This window comes from Chelonoidis abingdonii, chromosome 11 (assembly GCF_003597395.2).
Source record: "Chelonoidis abingdonii isolate Lonesome George chromosome 11, CheloAbing_2.0, whole genome shotgun sequence".
Lineage (NCBI taxonomy): Eukaryota > Metazoa > Chordata > Testudines > Testudinidae > Chelonoidis > Chelonoidis abingdonii.
This window is the reverse complement of record NC_133779.1, coordinates 25,736,931-25,751,525: the sequence shown is the minus strand read 5'-3', so window position 1 is coordinate 25,751,525 and position 14,595 is coordinate 25,736,931. Positions and strand designations below refer to the sequence as shown.

At 52.8% G+C, this 14,595-nt stretch overlaps 3 protein-coding genes across 3 annotated transcripts in view; all 3 read right to left on the bottom strand.

The window, feature by feature from the left end:
• The window catches only part of LOC116824745 (uncharacterized), an 864,335-nt gene that overhangs the window by 108,242 nt on the left and 741,498 nt on the right, over positions 1-14,595 (bottom strand). The window lies entirely within an intron of this gene.
• Positions 1-14,595, bottom strand: part of LOC116824014 (uncharacterized) — a 585,485-nt gene that overhangs the window by 220,633 nt on the left and 350,257 nt on the right.
• Positions 1,358-10,940, bottom strand: LOC116823299 (E3 ubiquitin-protein ligase TRIM15-like). Its single transcript, XM_032777770.2, has 4 exons — positions 10,760-10,940; positions 5,573-5,688; positions 3,555-3,611; positions 1,358-2,287 (listed from the first exon to the last, which is right to left on the bottom strand). The coding sequence occupies exons 2-4, from the start codon at positions 5,595-5,597 to the stop codon at positions 1,611-1,613; spliced, it is 759 nt and encodes a 252-aa protein (XP_032633661.1). The 5' UTR covers positions 5,598-5,688; positions 10,760-10,940; the 3' UTR covers positions 1,358-1,610.

Sequence of the window (14,595 nt, the reverse complement as noted above, 5' to 3'; positions counted from 1 at the left end):
TACCCCGGTATGAGGTAATAGTTAAATGTTTGCTTGGTAACTATAAAAATATTTGCTCTGCAACTGTAAACCCATCAGGCGCGAGGCATCATTAAGTGTGAGGTGCTGGTCTATCACAGAAGGGGTCATCTCTTCTCCACCAAAAGGTGAGCCACAGACACCGACAAAGCCATTGTGGAACCGCAGTGGACAGAAGACTTTGCTGAGTCTCCCCCCCGCCAGCCATGAAGAGGAGAGCTCACCCCATCGGCTTGAACTCCATGGGGGAAGGGAATAAACATGATGTCTCTGCTGCTTGAACTCTGAGGGGCAAAGAACCCAACCAAGTCAGGTAGCCAATCCCCGGCCTTCCCCCCACCAGCAAGCGCACCTGGGACACAAAATTGTTTGTAATGTTTTATTGACAGTAAGTAACTGGGAAGCTGGAGAGTAAAAGGCGGATGGGAAAGGAGATCCCCACTACTGAGAACAGGTTTCTTCATGGCACGACAGTAGCACAAACATGCAGGAACTAACAGAGGGAATTACGATGGGACAGGCTCACTTTCAGTAACGTCATCAATCTCTGCACCACTCCTGTTCCCTTTTCTTCTCGGCATTTTTCTAACCCTCACTTCCCATCCCTGCTTATTTCCCTGGGTCTCTCCCACTGTCCTCCCCTCCCTGCCACAGATCATTGGCTTCTCCGTTCTTTCCCCTGGTTCAATCCCTTCCCCTCTTCCTGCTCCCTGGCTGGTTCCCCTGCCAGGCAGATTTTTCTTTCACACTTTTCAGTTCTGTTTGTCACCGTTTCTCCCAGACGCTCCGTTCAGTCTCGTTTTATTTTAATTCACAATTTCCTCTTGCTTCTCCTGTTCCCTCTGGTTCAACCCACCCTGCCCCTGCCCCTGCCCCTGCCCACCTCAGGAGTTGAAAAGAATAAATACAAATCATGAGACTGACCCCAAATGAGGATTTTTAAAAACGATTATATAATGGGCTTTGGTCTCTCTGCACCCGTGCCCAGCCCCCGGGTATATGTGACAATTTCGCAATGTGAGCAGCTGTCCGGGAGTTACAGGGGAAGGTGACTTTGTGCCTTAGGGGAGAGGTGCTGGCTGGGAGATCTAATGACACAGATTTCTACAAAACACTCCCTGCTGCTGCGGCGTTTCCAGCTCCCCCCAACCCCCCCAAATACTAATTAATTAATCCTGTGCCCCTGCCCAGCCCCCACATCTGCTCAGGGGCGCAGGAACAATTTGTATGGGAGGTGAGGGAGGTGCAGAAAGCCATTGAACAAAACAGTCAGCCCTGTATCTGATGGAAACCATTGCAAGCCAGGGGGTGCTACCGCACCCCCAGCCCCCCAAGTTCCAGCACCTGGGCTGATCCCTCTCGGGCTGCTCCCGGGGTCCTCCCCCCATCCCTGGTGCTGCAGGGAGGGATGGAGGAAGAGGTTTCAGGGGCCAAAGGTAAAGTGCCAGGGGGCTGGGAGTCCGCCAGGGTCACAAAGACTGGGATGATAGCTAGCTAGAGACGCCCATGGCCAGTCATCCTGGACCACAGAGAACAGTGACAAAGAGGCTACAGAAATCCTGGGGGCGACGCGACTGGCTGCTGTCCCTCCATCACTCCCTGCTCTCTGTGGTTTCAAAGTCCACCGACTCCAGGGAGCCGGCGGGGTCGCAGAGACCGCAGGGAGACAGTCGGTAGGAAGACAGCAGTCCTCCACAGTCATAGAGACTAGGGCACCGGAGGCTAGGCAGGTCGGTTTTGGGGTCCCCTGGGGGACACATCCTGAGCCAGGATCTCCACACCCAGAACCAGGGGCGGATTCGCTCCCCAGAGATGGAACCCGGCGGGAAAATGAAGATCGGGGCCTCGCTAACAGCGTCAAAAAATGCCACCTGCCCCCGTTCACAGTCCAGACAAACCCGGATCCTGCTGGGGATGCAGCACAGGGGCAGGCGGGTGGCCGGGGAGGTGAGAGCCCGGAACTGACCCCACCAGCCCCGCTCCACCGCCCAGATCCCCTCCTCGGGGTTAAGGTTGATCCAGCCCTTCCTCCTCACGGACTCCCTGGCCACCCCCACCGCCCAGTGTCCCCCCTCCTGCACCCTCACTTCCACCTCCCAGCAATGTCGCCCCGAGGTGAAGCCCTGGCAGCCCAGCACGCAGCGCTCAGGGTCAAATCTCTCCGGGTTATCGGGCAGAGCCTGCCGCGTGTGTTCCCATCTCACGCTTTTCCTGTCTGGAGAGAGGACGAGTTCGGGATGCGCCGTCTCTGGATCCAGGGTCACGTGCACTGGGGGGAGAGAGAGAGAACCAGAGCATTAGGGGAAGAGCCAGAGGCAACGGGGTCTTCCTAAAAGTGTTGGGGCGGGGGGGGGAGAGGCCCCATCCCCTATGTGGCCCCGCCCTCTCTGTGACTCTGCCCTCTCTGTGGCCCCTCCCCTCCTCTTCTGCCTAAGGCCTTGCCCCCCCGGCCATACCAGAAGTTGGATCCAGGGAACCCAGATCCCTCCACCACGACTTGACAAAAAGCTGCAGCCAGGTCATGATAAAAGCCGCCCAGGCAGCTGTGGGGAGCCGTGGGTCTCCACGTGCCCTGGGAGAGGGACCTGGGTGGGGGCGCTGCTCTCGGGCCCCCTATTCCAGGCAGGTGGAGACCTCTCAGCTGCCCAGGCAGCTCTGACCCAAGCCAGGATCCAGCTTCCAGCCTGAGGAGGGGCCAGGCCCCTGGTGAAAACCAGGCCCATCCACTTTCAAAGGTGGGAGGGTCATGACCCCTTGGACCTTCCTCCCTCCAGTTCTGGCACCCTTGGGCACAGCGCAGCCCAGGTAGAGGTGGGGAAAGGAGGTTGGGATCATTTCTCACAGTCCCCAGCAACCTTTTCTGCCTGGGACAGTCCTGGATCCCGGGGAGATGCCGCTGTCCTGGGCCCTGAGGCTGAACAGAGGCGTCGCTGCAGTTCCTCGTTTCTCACTTTCCCAGCAGTTCAGCCCCAGCGGGAAGGTGGCAGGAGCTTTTAGCAAGGAGGGGGTAGAGGAGGCAGCTACCAGCTTTAAAACCCAGCGGGAAGCTCCCCTCCCCTGCGGGCACCCTCCACTCCCCGGCTAGGGCGCAGAGTGGGAAGTGCAGCATTGGGGAAAAGCCACCTACGACCAGAGGGTATTGGGTGGGGCAGCCCCCAGCCCAGGGAGTAGGAAAGGGAGCAGCATCCCCGCAATCCATGGAGCCATCATCAGAGCCCAGCCCTGCCCGGGGAAAAGGCTGGATGGCGGGGACTAGCCATGGGGGTAAAGGTGAGGGCTGGTGACGGAGCTCTGCTCGGGTGCTGGGCAGGGAAGTGTGTTTCTGTTCATCAGCGTGGGCGTGACCCGAGCACCCAGGCTGGTGTCAGGATGGCCTGTGTGACTTCAGCCTGGGGATCTCCCCACTGTGTTTCTATGCTGGGCTGTGTGCGATGGTCGGCGTCGGTTTGGTTGGTTAACTTCAGCTACCCTCTCATGAAGAAGTTTTCGCTGGAGTTTTCTCATGGCTGAAAGACAATCTCCACCGGCAAACTCACCCTGTCTGTGTGCTCCTAGGGGGTCCCCTCTTGTCTCCAGTTTAGGCGGCAGAGTGGCTGGAGGGGAAAGAGAAACAAGAGGAGATTTCAGGTGTTCCTATTTATAACATTCCCACTTGGAACTCGTAGAACTGTGTGTAAATCCTGACAGAGAAACAGATACAGACCCACACTCAGGTATTTAATATAAATTATTCTGAAACTTTCTCTTCCCTCTCATAAGAACGGCCATACTGGGTCAGACCAAAGGTCCATCTGCAAAAGAGAGAGTTACTTTTCCCTCATCCCCCACTTCAGACTCCAGCTGCTTTGTTTCACTCACTTGCTGCCTTGTTTCATAAGCTAGACACAGTTCACGCAAAGATTTTTGTCATACCAGTGTCATCCCTTTGACACTAATGGAATGTTCAGAGCTTGCGAAATCCTGGCTCCAATGGTGAGCTGCTGGGTCTGTTAACTCAGCGTCTCTACAGAGAACGGCATGACGGGGTCCTCGTCCACCATAGGCAGAAATAATAATAGAATCATTTTATCCATGGGGGAAACTGAGGCGGGGGGAAGGCTGGCTCACTGGGCCTGTATCGGCTACAGGAGAGAGGGGAGCCAATTTGTGAATCCGCTCTTCAGTGGCTGCGGGGCCCGGTGCAGAGCTTGGCACGGGCTAAGAAGAAGCCAGCCAGAGTTGCATCCGTATTACAGCGGCCCTCATGTGTCTTGGCCAGTGTGCAGAGTACCAGAGGCCCAGCTTGATGCTGCCCACCTCCCTCTATCCGTGGTCCACCCCCTCCCTCTCCCACCCTGCCTGCGACACAGGACCGAATCATAGCAATGGACTGGATCCAGATTGAACACGTGGCCGTTAATTTTGGGTGCCAACCTTTAGGCCCCTGTGGATGGTCTGGTTCTCAGAGGGTTTGGGCACCTGTAGCTCCCACTGACTCCACCTGCATCTGTGGATGCTAAACAGCTCTGGAGCATGTGCCCTGCAGTTCTCAAGTCGGGAAAGAAACACCGATGGCCAACATTAGGCCATTTTGCTGAATTTGAGCCTGAATGTTGTGATCTTTGGTAAGTCATGAATTGATGCGAGACATCTTTGTCCCTTGTTCTCTGCTTTCCCCTATTTATTACATTAAGCACTGGGAATTGGTACAAGGGTCATTTCTTCTGCTCAGGTTTGGACGGACCGAGACTGTGTGATTATGCTGACTTGTTTGGCTTTGACCTAGTGAGGAGTTTGCTTGACATAAGGAATTGCTGCTTTAACGGACTTTGTTATCAAGCGACGTGCTCATAAATGGCTATGTGGCACAAAGAGATGTTTCAACCGCACAATGTGCTGAAAGACAGCAGACCCCCAAAACGTCCTGCCTCCGAGCAGTTAGCAAAGTCAAACAACCCCCACGTACAGAAAAGGGTCAAAATGCCCTATGCATAATCAATGGTAATCAACGAATCAGAAAAGAGAACAACAACATGAAATGATCTTGGACCGCAAAAGCCTCGGCCTTAAAAAGTTGGTGCATGTGTTTTGTACGAGTTACACAAGATATTTAATATTCATAACACTCAAAGGTGATTGGGAAAGAACTAATGCATGTATAATATGTCGGACTTTGTAAGGGGTAGTCAACGCGTCGTAGGAGAAATCTGCCTATGCCCCAGGAGATGGTAACTGGCCAGTGCTGCTTTGTCATTTCTTGTTTTAATAGTAATTGTATTTGCAAGGCACATTTTTGGTATACATAAAGGTTTAAATTCATAAACCTGAGTGTTTTGGTCCCCAAGCTTATGCCCAAATAAATCTGTTAGTCTTTAAAGTGCCGCAGGGCTTCTTGTTGGTTTTGTGGATACAGACTAACATGGCTACCCCGATACTTGGTCCCAAGCATGTGGCATTCTCACCCAACAATTCAATAGATGCATCATCTAACTATGAACCAACTGGCCAGCCCCATTCTCCTCTCACTGTCTCACAGGTTTATCCCAATTTCCCCTCCTAGATCCCTTCTAGGTACCTTTGAATTCCCTCAGCGTCTCCATGAGGGTATCAGTTTTCTGGGAGAAATCACTGAGTCTCACTTCCAGTTCTGGAGAAATCTCCACTGGCTGCTGGAACTTCCCCTTCTCAGACCTGTACAGGAACAATTTCACATGGTTACATTTCATTTAGTGACTCGTTATAAGTTCTTGCTAGCGAGTGCTGCTGTAATGGGCCTGGAGTTAGAATTCCTCTCCTCCTCCCAGCTTCACAGAACTGCAACCTTCCTCCCAGAGATCCAATTCCTATTCTTCAACTCTGGTGTAGAGAGACCTGCTCTGGGGATAAAAGGGGAATTGAGTCATAGAATATATCATAGAAGATCAGGATTGGAAGGGACCTCAGGAGGTATCTAGTCCAACCCCCTGCTCGAAGCAGGACCAATCCCAACTAAATCATCCCAGCCAGGACTTTGTCAAGCCTGACCTTAAAAACCTCTAAGGAAGGAGATTCCACCACCTCCCTAGAGAACCCATTCCACTGCTTCACCACCCTCCTAGTGAAATAGTGTTTTCTAATATCCACCCTAGACCTCCCCCACTACAACTTGAGACCATTACTCCTTGTTCTGTCATCTGCTACCACTGAGAACAGCCAAGCTACATCCTCTTTGGAACTTCCTTCAGGAAGTTGAAAGCAGCTATCAAATCCCGCCTCATTCTTCTCTTCTGCAGACTAAACAATCCCAGTTCCCTCAGCCTCGCCTCATAAGTCATGTGCTCCAGCCCCCTAATGATTTTTGTTGCCCTCTGCTGGAATCTCCAATTTGTCCACATCCCTTCTGTAGTGTGGAGCCCAAAACTGGACACAGTACTCCAGGTTTGGGCTCACCAGTGCCAAATAGAGGGGAATGACCACGTCCCTCAATCTGCTGGCAATGCCCCTACTTATACGGCCCAAAATGCCGTTGGCCTTCTTGGCAACAAGGGCACACTGCTGACTCATATCCAGCTTCTCGTCCACTGTAACCCCCAGGTCCTTTTCAGCAGAACTGCTGCTTAGCCAGTTGGTCCCCAGCCTGTAGTGGTGTAGGACCTCCACGGCCAATTCACTTCTTGACCTCCAGGCTCTCAGGGACAGGAGGCTCCAGTGTTAAGTGTTGTAAAAATCTGCCCACTAAAGACCACAGGGATGTGATATCGCAGGAAATACATGAGGTCGATCTTTCCCATTGAATGGATAATTCCAGAGTCTTCCATAAAAGGCTGAGAACTTCAGGATTTGTAACAAAAATGTCTGTAGTACTTGTGGCTACCTTAGAGACTAACAAATGTATTTGAGCATAAACTTTCATGGGCTACAGCCCACTTCATCGGACGCATAGAATGGAACACATAGTGAGGAGATATATACACATACAGAGAACATGGAAAGGTGGGAGTTGCCCAACCAACTCTAAGAGGCTAATTAATTTGTGCTGATAATTGCTCATCTTAATTAATTAGCCTCTTAGATTTGGTTGCAATATTTGCTTGAAGAGCCCCGGGGAGATGTGGTGCTAACATCATCGCCAAGATCTTTCCCAGCATTGTGAAGTGTGAGGGGGTGTGAGGGAGAGCCATGTATCTGCTCAGGGTGAACCTAATATCCTAGAGGAGAGAGAGAATTTCAGCGCTACCTGACACAGACCAAGGAAGGGATATTGCAAATATAGAATCACAGAACTGGAAGGGACCTCGCGAGGTCGTCTAGTCCAGTCCCTGGCACTCATGGCAGGACAAAGTATTAACTAGGCCATCTCTGAGAGGTGTTTGTCCAACCTGCTCTTAAAAATCTCCAGTAATGGAGATTCCACAACTTCCCTGGGCAATTTATTCCAGTGCTTAACCACCCTGACAGTTGGAAGTTTTTCCTAATATCCAACCTAAACCACCCTTGCTGCAATTTAAGCCCATTGCTTCTTGTCTAATCCTCAGAGGTTAAGGAGAACAATTTTTCGCTCTCCTTCTTGGAACAACCTTTTATGTACTTGAAAACTGTTCTCGTCTCCTCCCATTCTTCTCTTCTCCAGACTAAACAAACCCAGTGTTTTTTCAATCTTCCCTCATGGGTCTTGTTTTCTAGACCTTTCATCAGTTTTGTTGCTCTTCTCTGGACTTTCTCCAATTTCTCCACATCCTTCCTGAAACGTGGTGCCCAGAACTGGACACACTGCTCCAGCTGAGGCCTAATCAGCGCGGAGTACAGCGGAAGAATTACTCCTCATGTCTTGCTTACAATACTCCTGCTAAAACATCCCAGAATGATGTTCGCTTGTTTTGCAACAGTGTCACTCTGTTGACTCATATTTAGTTTGTGATCCACTATGACCCCCAGATCCTTTTCCACAGTTCTCCTTCCTAGGCAGTCATTTCCCATTTTGTATGTGTGCAACTGCTTGTTCCTTCCTAAGTGGAGTGCTTTGCATTTCTCTTTATTGAATTTCATCATATTTACTTCAGACCATTTCTCCAGTTTGTCCAGATCATTTTGAATTTTAATTCTATCCTCCAAAGCACTTGCAACCCCTCCCAGCTTGGTATTGTCCACAAACTTTATAAGTGTACTCTCTGTGCCATTATCTAAATCATCGATGAAGATATTGAACAGAACCAGACCCAGAACTGATCCCTGCGGGACCCCACTCGTTATACCCTTGCAGCATGACTGTGAACCACTAACCACTGATAACTACTCTCTGGGAATGATTCTCCAACTGGTTATACACCCACCTTATAGTAGAAAGAACACTTCATCAGATGCTGGGCTGTAGCCCACAAAAGCTTATGCTCAAATAAAAGTGTTAGTCTCTAAGGTGCCACAAGTCCTCCTGATCTTTCTGCGGATACAGACTCACATGACTGCTACTCTGAAACCTTATAGTAGTTCCATCTAGTTTGTGTTTCACTAGTTTGTTTATGAGAAGGCCATGCGAGACAGTATCAAAAGCCTTACTAAAGTCAAGATATACCAAATCTACTGCATCCCTTCATCCACAAGGCTTGTCACCCTGTCAAAGAAAGCTATCCGGTTGGTGTGACAGGGTGAACTCACCCCGTGCTCGACGGGGAAGGGTTAACCCCTCACTGTGAGCTGTGCATACTCTAGATGCAGCACTATTATAAGGGAACAGCCCAACTCAGTCCAGCCTGGCCACCAAGGATGCTCATTGCTAACTCCAGCCCAAAGGCAGCTGAAACGCCTGATCGTGAAAGATGGAGACCCAGACTGACACCCAAGTGCCCTGTGGATGTCCGAGAGGGATCAAAGTCACCAGGAAACACACACGCTGACAAGCCCTGAGACCCTGACAACACCTCAACTACAGCTCCAGAAGATATGGTAGGAGAGGGTCCTGGGAGGGGGGAGACTGGTTATTGTCCAGGAGGAAATGTTTCGGTGAGAGCCTCGCTGACTCAGTGGCAGAACACCCCATCACGGTTAGGGCCCTGGGCCAGGCCCAGGAGGAGCAGGGTGGGCCCAGGACCCCCTAACCTATCCGCCGCCCTTCCCCCGAGTGATTTCGCACAGCAAGGCTGGGAGAAAGGCGAAGCCAAGCGGCGGGGTGCTCGGGGGAGGCGGCGGTTGTGGAGCAGAGGTGAGCTGGAGCAAGACGCAGATCCTCTACCCCTCATTACTTCCTGTGCCCCCTCAGCTCACCTCTGCTCCGCCTGCTCCCCTGAACGCGCCACCACTTCAATTCTCCGCCCTCCCTCGCCTAGGGAGCCCTAATGCCCTCAGCAGCAGTGACCCTCTCAGGCCCGGGCAGCACCCCAGTGTCGAGCCCCACGTGGGGGCTGAGGGCATGCTCCTGGTACCAGCTGCACCCCCTACATAGTCACCCCTGGCTAGTTCCCACTCCCGCATGCACTAGTGGGGGTGAATGCCAGCGAGACCCTTTGGGGGCCAATCAGAGCCATGACTTGCACCCCAAGGTGTGCACAAATTTGTCAGAAAAGCCTTCAACTTTAAGAAAAAAATTTGGGGGGAGGGGCGATAGCATGGGAACTCCTTGGTCAAATGACCCCTAACGTGGTGACGGGCCCAGCCCTCACCCCACGAGGCCCAGCGGATTTCAGGGCAATCCAAGTGTGGGGGCCGAGGTTCGAGCACTAAGAAATGTCGCCCTGCAAACAGAAGGAGCTTCTCAATTGTACCGACACTGGAGCTGGCGCTAACCTTGGAAGTTGCCAGCTCTCTGGCCGGCCGGAGGTTCTCTGTGCCACAGCCTGTTTGCACTGAGGGCAGGAGACGTCTTTAGCCGACCTCTCCCAGCACTGGGTGATTCAGGTGAGACACAAATTGCACCCACAGCCTAGAGGGGCAGGTTGTGTGAAATGCACCTGAGCGATGGGGCAAGTAGCGTCACCCTGGAGACTTCTCCCGGGTTCCCTGCGCAGGGTAAATCCGGCTTTCCTGAGCACCCGTCTGCAGCACCCACTGGGCGCGACCCCTTCCTGGCACGGAGTCCGGGAGCCCCTGGGAGAGTCACGGCTCTGGAGTCTGTGAGGAAAATGGACCAACCTGGACAGGTCAAAACTCCTGAGTCAGCCGCCAAAAATCAGGGAAATGATCCCCCAAATCATGTGGGGATTTTAAAGATTCTGTTGTGGGTTTGGTGTCTGACCCCCAGTGGGTGGGTGAGAATTAGCTGCCCCTCACCCCCATGCAGTGAATAAAATGATTTTTGTCTCTCTGCACAAGCTCCCTCCCCCATCTGCCTGGCCCCCTGCCCAGACATTTATCTGGTCCCCACCCCCAAATCAATCCTCATCCCTCCCCCATCAGTTCTGTCTCCAGATCTGATGGGAACCCCCAATCCTGCCCCTCCCCAGCCCCCCACATCTGCCACTCCCCCAGCCTCCACACCAATCTCCCCATCTCTGCCCCTTTCCCAGACCCCAGCTCTCACACTAATCCCCTCACATCTGCCCCTTCCGCAGACCCCACACCAATCCCCCCCACATCTGCCCCCTTCCCATCCCCCACACCATCCCCCCACTGCCCCTTCCCCCAGCCCCACACCTGCCCCTCTCCCAGCCCCCACACAATCCCCCCACATCTGCCCCTCCCCTCCCCACACCAATCCCCCCACATCTGCCCCTCCCCATCCCCACACCAATCCCCACCTCCCTCTCCCAGCCCCCCACACCAATCCCCCCCCACAGGCCCCTCCCAGCCTCACCTGTGCTCCTCCGGCAGCTCCTGGGGTCCCCCCAAGGCCCGGGGGGTGCAGTGGGGTTCCCTCCCAGCCGGGTGCGGTCGGGCCGGGCTGCGCTGGCGACTCGCAGGGGCGGTGACTGTGGAGAAAACAGCTTCTCTCCTCCCGATTTGCTGCCACGGAGCAGCCTCAGTGGCAGCAGCTGGACCCCCCTCCCGCCGCCCCCATCAGCTCCCTGCAATTCCCGGGGGGGGGGTGTGCGCAGGGGCCAGAACATGTCCCGAGGGGGTAAAGGGGCAGGGTCCGGGACGAGGTGCAGAAGCTGGGGGTCAGAAAGGGAGAGGCACTGGGGGGGGACCCCAGGAGAAGGAGGGGCAGAGGGGGTCAAAATTATTGGGTAAGGAGCCACTTGCCGTGGTCCCCAAAATAGGGCGTGGGTGGCTTTGGGGTCCTGGCTTGTGTCCATCTCAGCAGCACCCCCACCCAACGCCGCCCCGGCCCCCAAGCCCACCGGGATTGAACGATTCATCTTTCCTGCAAGAGGATGTCGTGCGATTCAGTCTCCACTGCGTCCACAGCCGCTCTTCTCTGTCTGCAGCGACATGAGGTGCCAAGGGGCCCGGGCGGCAGGGAAACAGTTTGCACGGATGCACAAGCCGCCGTAAAACCAGCTGGCACTTTTCACGGGTGTTTCTGATGCATCACAGAATTCCTGCTCCGTTTCCGTACGATTCCCACATCCGCACCAGGCCTCACAGCAACTGCTCTGGCTTTGCCTGGATGGGGTTACCTTCCCATGGGAAATACAGTTTCACCCCTTTTAATTTATTTTTTAAAATAGTATAATGTTTATGACCATGTGTTTGGTGCGGTACAAACGACAGGGACACGTGATAGCTTCCCTCAGGAGATGGCAGACCAAGGCCAGCTGGGATTTCTCCCTTCATTTATCCATCCCTCTGTAACGTTTGTTTTTCTCTGCATCCTGTGTCTGCCGCATGGCTCCGCGTTAGAGCCAGTCTAAATCCGTACAGGGTCTCTCTCTGTTGAACAAGGTCTCTCTCTCTCCCTTCCAGGGCTTATGGGGTTCTCACAACACACTTTTCCCTAAAATACTTAATTAACTTTAGGAAAAACAAATAAATATGCCCATATATACATGTCCATATCATTGTAATTTATTGATGTGGGGGTTCTTTTTTTTCTCTCTCTTCAGACTCATTAATACCAATCATGTACACCTGTCTCTACTCTTTACTGGACCTAAACAGAACAGAAACAGAGATCAGGTGCTTTGCGTGTTTGATTTTGTCTTTTTAGATGGCTAGTTAATAAGTCTGCTCCTGGGAAAAGTGATATTTGTATATTTGTTAATATCTCGTTTCACAGCAGACTTCCTCAGCCCTGGCATGCTCCGGGACAAATTAAGCCCTGGATCAGGAGGTGGGTAAGGAGGCAGGGGGATCAGGAGAAGAGAACAGGGTTTGAGATGTCAACACCCACCCACACCTCCAATCACAGCCCAGGAGGCTGTAGCCACAAGAAACGCACCTGGTAGCCACATGCAGCCACATTTGAGAAACGCTGGGTTAGATTCTGCTCCCAAAGAGGCTAACGTCAGTGAATTTACTTCACTTTACATAGTAAACAAGACCCTTTCTGTCCAGTTAAAACTATTTCCCCTGCTAATTTTTCCCTCTACTGTTACTCATAACTTCTTGTCAACTCTTGGAAATGGGCCAACCTGATTATCACTACAAAAGTTTTTTTTTTGTCTTGCTGATAATAGCCCACCTTAATTGATGAGTGTCCTTATAGTTCATATGGCAACCCCCATTCTCTGTGTATATATATATATCTTCCTACTGTATTTTCCACTGCATGCATCTGATGAAGTGGGTTTTAGCCCAGGAAAGCTTATGCCCAAGTAAATTTGTTAGTCTCTAAGGTGCCACAAGGCCTCCTCGTTCTTTTTTCTGTCCAGTGTGTGTAAATCTCTTCAGCAGTGATGGACAGCGAGCTGTCTCCAGAACTACCTAGCAGAGATACCAGGGTATGTGGAGTGTGAACGGCTGCATTTGATTCCTGGTTCTGCTACTGCGTATGGAGAACAAGCTGCGTACCTCAGTTTCCCCATCCTTAAAACACCCTGACCACTGGAACTGGGGGGTATTCTGGACTGTACAGTGATTCTTGCTTGTTCTATGACCCAATTCATATTTATATAAATGCACTGGAATCGCTACTACGAGAGAGATTGAGAGAAATGCCAGCAAAGGTGTCCTCTAGGACAGGGGCTGGTGCACGCCCGAGGGCTGGAGACTGCCTCTTCCCATCTCGTCTCTGCACCAGTTAGAGGCCGACTCTCGGGAGGAGTAAATTAGCCTAGGCCCAAGAATGCTTTGCCAATTTAAAGCCAGTGAAAGCCTGGCCCACTATTTAAGCCCATTTCGTTAGACACATGTGTGTATTGAATTGCCAGGCACAAGCCCACCCACATCAAAAGCTCCCCTCTTTCCCCTGGCCTAAGGGGAGGAACCACTGGAGCCAGGCATCAAAAGATCAACAAATGAGAAAATAGAGATGGGAGAGAGGGTCAAAAGGAGGGATCCAGAGAGACACACCAAGCAGAGAATGCTTAAAGGCGTCCAGGGAGCTGCAGCCTGGTGCACTCCACAGATGTGCATCAGGGTCGTCCTTACGCCACACGTTTTCAGGGAGGGGGGGTGAACCACACCAGGGACATGCCCGTGCTCCCGGCTTCATGCCAAGGGCTATCCCTGGCGGGCTGCAGGACCAGGTTGGAATAGAGACTGGCCCACCAGGGCTCCTCACCCGCCACGGTCAGTGGGAGGTCTCACCCCTTGGTGTCGGGTAGGGACACAAGGTGAGGAAGCGAAGGGGGATGGAGCACCAGGGTGTGGAGCAGTTTGCTAGGCACGTTTCAGAAACTGAACGGTGGCAGGTCACGCAGCCAGCTGGGTTATGCAGAGCCAGAAGCTGGTAGCGGGAATTGGGGAGCAGGGGCCCGATGGCATGGTCCAGAGGGCCGGGGGAGAAGGGGCTGGCAGGGAGCCTCCTTCTCGTAGGACCCACTCACAAAAGGCATGAGAGGTGGGTTATAAAGCTGAGCTCACCTCCAGGTCTGCAGGAGGTCCTGGTGGAAGACCGGCAGCTCGGAGAGGTCTCGTGGAAGACCCCCTCGGGTGGAGAAAAAGAGCGAAGTAAGGCAGGGCACATCAAACCTACGCAGCTTCTCTTCACTTTCCAGGTGCTTCATGAATGATCCCTCCCCTCACCTATCCCCATCCATTACCAAAAGGTCTTTCCCCACCTCCTATCAGCCCATGACCCCAGCCTCCATCACCCACTCCTCATATTTTCAAACAAGCACCTTCCTGCTTTCCCCCATCGCTTGGGAGCAGCTTCCCAGAGATACTCAAACCTCCCTCCTCATCCTCCTTCAGACTCTCCTTCGCCATGGTGCCTGTGAGAAGCTGACTGACAGAAAGGCCAATGGTGTTCTGAGACTCCAGCCTGCCCTGCTGAGCAGTGCTTCCTCCTTCTCCCCTTGCACTTCCCCCTCTCTGTCTGTCTGTCTGTTTCCAGTTCTGGTCACTTGGCTTGCACTGGAAGCTGCCAGGTGCAGGGACATCTTTTCTTTCTGTTTGTACAGCCCCTAGCACAATGGGTCCTGGTCCGTAATTTGGACTCCTACATGCCATGGCTACAAAAGGTTCAGAAAAAGGCAACTAAAATGATGAGGGCTTTGGAACGGGTCCCATATGAGGAGAGATTAAAGAGGCTAGGACTCTTCAGCTTGGAAAAGAGGAGACGAAGGGGGGATATGATAGAGAGGA

Coding starts and splice junctions, on each gene's coding strand:
- LOC116823299 (XM_032777770.2), bottom strand. CDS start 5,597: ATGGAGACGCTGAGGGAATTCAAAG. Junction 3,612..5,572: donor GACGCTGAGGGAATTCAAAG/GTACCTAGAAGG, acceptor TTTCCCCTCCAG/CCACTCTGCCGCCTAAACTG. Junction 2,288..3,554: donor CCTAGGAGCACACAGACAGG/GTGAGTTTGCCG, acceptor CTCTCCCCCCAG/TGCACGTGACCCTGGATCCA.